An 8,635-nucleotide genomic window follows, 5' to 3' on the forward strand; every position below is an offset into this window, starting at 1 on the left:
AAGAATTTAAACTTTGTTTTTTTAAATATAATAGGAGAGTTAAGAAAAATGATGAAATACTGTTTGCATAAAAAACGATTTGCATATTCTTCTGTTTACATTTCTACAAATTAATTATATAAGAATATCGGTTAAAAAAATAAAACCTATTTTCCTTGACAAATTATCGGGAAAAACTTAGTCGTCATCATTTTTGCAGAGTTTCTAAGACTGTCGTCATCACATAAAATAGAACCCAAACTTTCCTTATGTAATTTTTTATGATAAAACAATTCATGTAGATTTCAAACAAAATACCTAATGTGAGTAAAAGAGGAATAAGGTAAACCAACATTTTTTGTTTATACCAGAGAGAGAGAGAGAGAGAGAGAGAGAGAGAGAGAGAGAGAGAGAGACTTAAATTACAATGAACTTACCATTAACTCCGAATCCTGTAAATAAAACATAGAAGCAATAATTCTGCAATGATATACGGAAACATGTCAGACTTCTACATGAGATCTACACTGCACAAAATTGTATTTTCCTGATTCAGGAAGACTTGAGACTTTCACGTACAGAATGTTTCCTTGAGATTGACAGTATCAGATTAAAAAAAACACAGACATTTGATGAAATACTATTATGCTATTATGCGTTTCTTTTTCCTTTCAGTATATAATGAGGCACTCCCTACATTGTAAGAAATGCCAAAACATCAATGACATACGGAATTATAAGAATGAGAAAACCTAATATTAATAAAATTAGCCCTGTATTTTTAATTAACTAATCTATGTCAACGACTCTAAAATATGTTTCAAAAAATTAATTTATGTGTTACAAGGAATTTAACTCTCACGTTTATGAACATAAGTACGTAATAGAGATAAAGCAAAAACTGAATTAAATTTCATCCAGTGGGTAAGAGTCAATCAGAAAAAAAAACCCACAGACATTACTGTCATTCATTGTATTGATTGTGCGAAATTGTCTTAACGTTTGCAGAAGCGCATTTTCTTAAATTTTTTTCATTTGACGTCTTATTTGACGTATCAAGATCTAAAGAAGAAAAAAAGCAAAATAGCGAGCGATATGGATTCCTTGTTGTGTATGTAACAGATGATTTTGTTTGAGACTTTGCCTATAATAATGAAACACTTACTCATTAATACCGATTTCATCATCTGCTAGCAAGGAACAGGTTCTCAGCTAAACTTAAGGTAATTCAATTAATTTATCATATCTGGTTTATTGACTGCATTTCAATTCTTACTATAACCAAATCTCAATTATCTATTGAAAACTATTTTTTTTAATTTTTTTTATAAATTTCAATGTCAATATAAATAAGGAAAGCTTGTGCAAACAATTTACACATATTTTATACATTTAAGAATAAATCCCACTTTATTTTTAGTTTTTACGTTTATATTGTTTACGTTTAATTAAAGATACTTTAAACCAACTTTGATATCAAATATCTATTTAAGTTCATATTATCAACAATGATGTCGTATGAGTTAAGGTTTAGCCAATATTTTTCTGATGTTTAATTATTATGAAAGATTCATACTTCTCCAGATGAAAAGATATAATTTAAAAGAAGTATTCATTTTAACCAAAATCTTTTCGGATTTCTTTTAAATCAAATGGATATATTCCTTTTGTAATTTTTCAAACTGGCATAAAACAAGTAAAAACTTTTTGAAAAAACAAACAAACAATGAAATAGAAAATTTTATTATACTTTCATTGACAGTGGGTTTAGAATTGATTTCTATGATAGAAAAATCAAAATTTGAAAATATAATAAGGAAGAGATAATTAAAATAAGTATAAGTGTGGTCCTTTGCAAAATAATATCATAATGAAAACCTACCAAAACAATATGCTTGATCACATGACGTAGGTCTTGGTAAATAGTAAGCAGTAAAAGTATTGCATTTTTTGACTTTAATGGTATATTTTGTTGTGCAGTGTGGAATGACACACGCTGTGCGTGTAACAACTTCATTTTCTTTTGTTGGAGGATCGCCTGAAATATCGAAAATATAATATATATGGTAAAAGGCTTTTGTTATGTAAAACAAATACGATCATATTTTGTAATTGAAATTCAATGGATAGCTTCTGAGACAGCGTCTGCATGCACTCAGCTATGTTGTAGCATAAACTTTGAAGTTAGTTATAGTAATCACAAATAAAATATTATAACAAGAGGCCAAGAAACCATATGACTCACATGAGCATTAACAAACTCTAACAACACTATCTGATGATGCTTCCATATACTAGTCATATTACTTTATATGTTATATGAAGATTTAAAGATTTTCCTGTTTTTCGCCTATGTAAAACTTTGGTCGTCCATTGTCGCCCCACCCTACCCCCGGGGGTCATTATTTTAACACACTCGAATTTACACCACCTGAGGAGGCCTTTAAATAAATATGACCAATCATGGCTATGCTGTTCTTGAGAATATTTTAATAGATTTTTCTTGTGCATTACTATATTAATTTTTTTATCGTCCATTGTGGACCCACTCTACCCAATGGGGTCATAATTTTAGCAATCCTAATCTAATTGACTTATTGACGATGATTACTTTGAAGAAATTCATCTTTCCTGGCCCATTCGATTTTAGCAATAGATTTTTCAATGATGCCATTAATATTTAGGTTTTTCATTATTATGTTCCCTTGGTGGAATACATGGCCCTTCAATAGAATAAACTTGAATCAAGTTTTGTTGAATTAGCCTAGCAGTTTGGAGAAGAAGTTGAGATTGTGAAAAGTTTACAACGACAACGGCGATAGACAAAAGACAAAATAATTTCGATCATTAAATCTCACTTTCGACCACAGCTCAAAATTATTATTGTAGTTATCGAAAGCTATACATTTTTTTTCGTTATATTTTAAAAAATAAGTTCACCGTATAGCAATAATATAGAATATCTTGAAAAATCTTTTTATTGAAGGCTATTGTTTTCAAAAATCCATTCAATCATAAATAGGTTTGCTTTGGGGTACCCACAATACGTGTATGCTCTTTGCATTAAGTGTCTAAAGAGGATGTTTTTTGTTTACAAATATTTTCAAAAAAAAAGATGAACACGTGGACTTTGAACTTTCAATTAGTTGAATGCGCATACCAAATATCCTTCAAAATTATAGCCATACATTTAACATGTGTACAAATATATGATAAAAAAAAATCTTTAAAAATTTTGATCATAAACAAAATTAAAAATAAAAAAAGAAAAGATAAAAAGACATTTTAATAAGGAGTACATGTTTACTCTACCTGGGATATATAAACATTGCCAAAATTATTAAGGAGGAACAAGCCTTTAGCTGAAAAATCCTGTCAATGAATTTTTTTCGTATTTTTTTTTATATTACTAATTTGATATATATATATGTACTAAACATTTTAAAAGATATCGCCCCACAAATACCGCCCTGTGTAGAGATTGTATGGAATTCAGATACTTTATTTTTACGGGCCCATAATAGAGTCCATAATGCGAATTTTTACGCACAAAAGATAATTATGATAGATAACACTATATACTCAAATATTTCATAATACTCATAGTGTTAAAATTATCTGAAAACAATTGCTTCAATTTAATATAGAACAATGGAAATTCATTTATCCGGACGCTTTGAATTTGTCCTGATATGTGAAGCGTCTGGATACCTGAATCACTGGTTAAACAAAACAATATAACATAAAAAAAATTCTGTCCCGATGAAAAATAGTCCGGATACTGAAACATCCGGATATCTGGGGTCCGGATATCGGAAGGTCCACTGTATTTGGATGGGATAATTTCTGCGTTTTTCAAGGCAGCTTCAACGACAAAATCCTCATTTGAAAAAAAATTCTGTCAATAAATATTTCTAAATTTACGATTGAATGTCAGTCCTTCATCCTAATTATTTACTGCATATATATCATAGGATGAAGCTTACCTCATTATTGCACAGGACATCATTGAACTTGACGTAAGCATGATAAAACGCATGAGCCAATCAAAATCATTGTTTTATTTAAACTGAAACTAAATCGTTAACAGAAAAACCCGCCAGTTGTAGTCCCAAGGATAACGTCTTTATAATTAAATAGCCCAGTTAAAGGTTTGTCTCAGCTCTTTAGTTGAGTTATATTGAATTTATTACCGACTACCAATATTATCTCGAAATCTCTGTTGAATTCGTTTACTCTGATTGGCTAATAGCAGAGGTCAGTAGAGTTCAAAATGTTTAATCTCACTAGATGGCGTCAAACTTAGCCTATTCGGTCAAGGGTTTATGTGGAGCGGAGCGGATCAGAAACTCTTGACTTGGGAAGATGGATAAAACGCTTCACGTTAATTGTATTTCCGCGTGCGGGAAATCAATTGTGACGTCACACGAAAATTTAAACATTCAAAATTATGTAAATAGAGAGAATCTCTGCTACTAAACACGAAAAAATATTAATTTAAAAAAAATCTGCTTCAGAAATTTATCACGATATATTGACTGTGACATGTTTATTATGAAATAAAACTGATCATGACGGGTGTGAATACTTGATCTCGCTGCACTGAGAATTCAAACACTACATCTATGACGTCACTGACGTTAGACTGCAAGGTGAAGAGAAACAAATGTGTGGATTGGGCAACATCACAATATCTAAATGATGGCAAGACCTTTAAAAATTATATGAATAATAATATCTAAAATTAAATGTTTAAAAAACAATTTCAGAATTTAGAATAAAATTACACAAGAACTGTTGATTTTAACAACGTTTAACATGTATATCATCACCTAGAATGACGTGATATGTCTTTTTAGTCATGTGACATGTGTCCTGTCTCCCCTTAAGAATAGTTCTTTTGTAATAAATCTTCTTTTTTATTTAGTAAACTGTATTTCATTACATACCTTGCATGTAGATACCATAATGTGTTCCGCATTCATAAAATCTGGTTTTGTTGTTCACCATTTCATTATTTTCTAAAGTATGAAACCATTCCCCGGGTTCTTGAATGAGATATCTGTCGCATAAAGCTTTATCTCCTCTTCGCGGATCAATTTTAAAAACTTTCAAACGTAGTTCAAAGTTTGGAAGACTTTTAGCAATCAAGCATGGGTCTCCTGCATTAGCTGAAAAAATAACAATATGAGAGAAAGAAAAGGAGAAAGAGAGAAAAAAGAGATAGAGAAAGCGAGAGAGATAGGAAGAGTACGAGAGAACAAGAGAGAGAGAGAGAGAGAGAGAGAGAGAGAGAGAGAGAGAGAGTGAGAAAAATCAGAGACTAACCCACTGCTAAGAGGAATTTGCCAAAGAGTACTGTTCTTAAAAGATAACTTAAGATAACCGGCCTCATTTTTCAAATTAAAAAAAAATATGTGTTTTGTCTATCTATATATACATGTTTACATATGAAATAAAAAAAAACCCTTAATTCCTATTGGTCATAATCTGATTGACAAGTATACTTTAAAGCAGGGTATAGAATAACATTTTGAAGAACCCGATTCCTTCCTGACTAAGAAAAACTTTTAAACTATTTTCCCATTAAGCTTTTTTTTTATTGATTTCCCTGTTATCAGTTGGAAGGCGTGTCGAAATATTGACGAGTAATATCGCTATCTAATATCTAAGAGTTGAAATCAAACAAGAATATTTGGGATGTGATAATAAGATGAGGAATATGCGCCTTCTTCTAGCTGTCCTCTATGTCCTTATAGAGATAGATAAAGGTAAGGCTCATTTCCGTTCTTTTTGTCCTTACATCTTGATGATTTTTGTTCATAACGTCCAAAGCATTACTCTTAAAGGGGCTTTTGTCAATCCTTGTGACAAGGAAAACCATTCCATTCTTCCAAATGGAGGATGGAGGGGAACAGCATGCAAACGTACAAGAGAAAAAAGCATTTGCGACAGATACATTGAAACTGGTCAAAATAAATGGTACAAAGTATTAGGTCATGATGACAGACTTCCCAGGAAAATGGCCGAGGGTCCTGTGAGAATGTTTTACTGTGGAACGAATTACCCTCTGTACTTGCCTAAAGGTACAAAAAATATGGCAGCATTCATTTATGAATAAAAATATGAGATTTTAAGTAAAGAAATACATGAAAGTCATGGGTAGGTTAATAACCACTAATTTAAAATAAATGAATTATTTTGAAGGCTCTCATCCTACCACTGATGGGACAGTTGTAACAAAAAAAGCATGCATGCATGCTGGTTCTGATGTATGTAAAAAACAGTATCCAGTGCAAATTTTGAAGTGCGGAACCTTTTACTTATACAACTTCTCTCGTCCAGATAGTTGTGATGTAGCTTATTGCTTTGGTAAGTCATAATTGATTTGAATAGATAACTACAGGTACATGTATATAGTTTCTGTTTCATTATGTTATGTAGTTATATACATTTTAATTCTATGGTTTTTCTTTCATGGAATTATTTTTATGTTTCATTCAAAGGAGAAAATATGGAATGTTCAAAACCAGGTTAGTAAAAATCATTTTTTTTTCTTCCAAAAAAAATCTTTCATGTAGAACTAGCAGATTTTATGACCCTGTAAACATTTTTATTTTCAAGACCCTTGTGAGGAAACAAATCGGCTCAATCTTCCTGTTTCCGGAGATCGATCAACTAGTTGCCAAGACAAATCGCTTAGACTATGCGACTCCGTTCTGCGAAATAGTTGGTATCGACCGATGAAGGGAAATGTTGATGTGGAAATGCCTACATCATGTGTTGAAAGGGACAGCTGTGGAACAGAAGCCCCTATTTGGTTGAATGGTAAATGATTAAAATTTGAAAAATCTGACCCTTTCAAAGAAACATCCAATTAATCTACATGTACAAGTCATTTTCTTTTTCTTTTTAGGCTTAGGGCCTAGTCTTGCTGATAAAACAGTAGACATGAAAGCCTGTGTAAATTTGGGGAAAACAAATAAATGTTCCTGTGACAGGGAAATTGATATACAAGTGCGGAATTGTTCTTCGTATTTAGTATACAATCTAACCTCCACACCAAACTGCCCTGAGAGATATTGTTTTGGTAATTTAATTTTACATATATTTTCGTTTTATTGGAAATCTGATAAATATATAAAAGTTTAAGAAATTTTTTAAATAGATTTAATGTATTTCCAAATAATTAAGTTATCAAATAAATATTTATGAGCTTAAATCATTCCTTACTATATAGGTAATACAGGAGAATGTCATGTGGATAGCAAAGGTATTTGTTTTTGTCACCCGTTGATTTTATTCCGTTGACGCAAAGTCTTTTATTAATAGATACAATTATTTTTTTTATAGTATAAAATCTATTAATAGAGAATCAAATATGAATACAGTTTGTTTTCTTAAACCAAGTTTAAGAAATGTAAGAAATTTGACGCAAGATTTATTTGATAAGAAATATTAATCTGTTGCTTTTCATTCAACTGTTATTATATGCAAAAGATTGACTTGAATCCAAATTTTAGAAGACGAATCATTTTGGAAGAACATCTTGAACATACTCTGGGTTATTTTTGCGATGGTAGTTCTGATTGTGTTTCTGGTGTTCGTTGGTGTTTTGATATTCAAAAAAGTGTAAGTAGCTACGATTTAAAAAAGAGAACATTGTTAAAACTATGTATTAAAAAATAGGCATTTTTCAAAATACATCTTGCTTTGAAATTTCTATTTAAACTATTTGTTTTGAAATGAACAGTACAATGAAATGAATCATTTTTTTGCAGTTTCAATCAAAGTACAAAGATTCGGACAAGCAAGGATGAAATAAAAAGTGAAATTCAACAAACACAAAGCGGAATACAAGGCAAGCAATGGCATGGTTGACATTACAATTAGCCAGATAATATAAAACAGAACAAGTGACATTTAAGTACAAAATCTTGTACCTTGTATGCTGTTCATGCAGTACCAAATGAAATATGGTTCGTAAAGATAAGTTTGATAAGTTTCGTTTCATTTTGCAGGTTCCATTGCTTTCAATGTAATATATTCAAAATTCAGAAATTCCATATTCTAATAATCATTTTTTTTCGATTTGTACATATGAAAAATAGTCTTTATTTAATAAACAATGTTTTTCGCTATACGTATGATTCTTATTAAGTGTTTATAGCGTAATTTGAGGGTTGTCCAAGAAAAACGCACCAGCTTTTTAAATATTTTGAATATTATATACAACCAAAACTAATAGTTTTTGGAAGCTGTTTGATCGTGATCATTTCGTTATTTTGACGAAATATTATAGGGCTGTGTTGTCATAAGCATATGAAAACAACATTTAAAGGGTGTTAAATATCGGTAGTCGGCGCACGGGAATTTTTTTTTACTTTGGCAAATAACATAATCAATGAAATTTTCTTTGTTATCAGGTTATAAGGAGGTAAAATTTAACAAAATAACACATACACAAACACTCCATAATTTGGTGTACTGTTGTGTAGAAATGCAAGTATTTGTCATCATGAATGACAAAAATATGAATATTTATATCAAAGCACTTTGATTTAGATATCGTCAAACATGATGACGTTGGGCGGTAATGTGTAGCACAAAATTATTAAGGAACACTATGTTGAGTGGAATATAATTTCTGTACACG

General features: G+C 30.7%; 2 protein-coding genes across 2 annotated transcripts in view; one reads left to right on the plus strand and one right to left on the minus strand.

The window, feature by feature from the left end:
- Positions 1-4,989, minus strand: part of LOC134261443 (von Willebrand factor D and EGF domain-containing protein-like) — a 29,667-nt gene extending 24,678 nt beyond the window's left edge. Inside the window, exons 1-3 of the mRNA XM_062743884.1 lie at positions 4,929-4,989; positions 1,862-2,017; positions 417-431 (exon numbers count right to left, since the gene is read on the minus strand). Coding sequence (XP_062599868.1) covers positions 417-431; positions 1,862-2,017; positions 4,929-4,989 — 232 coding nt within the window. The remainder of the gene's footprint in view (positions 1-416; positions 432-1,861; positions 2,018-4,928) is intronic.
- A 610-nt stretch (positions 4,990-5,599) lies between these two features.
- Positions 5,600-7,936, plus strand: LOC134261439 (uncharacterized). Its single transcript, XM_062743881.1, has 9 exons — positions 5,600-5,750; positions 5,829-6,065; positions 6,187-6,351; positions 6,486-6,512; positions 6,604-6,807; positions 6,896-7,069; positions 7,220-7,252; positions 7,503-7,611; positions 7,761-7,936. Exons 1-9 carry the CDS (start codon positions 5,693-5,695, stop codon positions 7,858-7,860), a joined length of 1,107 nt encoding a protein of 368 aa, XP_062599865.1. The 5' UTR covers positions 5,600-5,692; the 3' UTR covers positions 7,861-7,936.
- Positions 7,937-8,635: the final 699 nt, after the last annotated feature.

Source organism: Saccostrea cucullata, unplaced genomic scaffold, assembly GCF_032062105.1.
Source record: "Saccostrea cucullata isolate Sc308-1 unplaced genomic scaffold, CSIRO_AGI_Scuc_v1 ctg2376, whole genome shotgun sequence".
Taxonomy (NCBI): domain Eukaryota; kingdom Metazoa; phylum Mollusca; class Bivalvia; order Ostreida; family Ostreidae; genus Saccostrea; species Saccostrea cuccullata.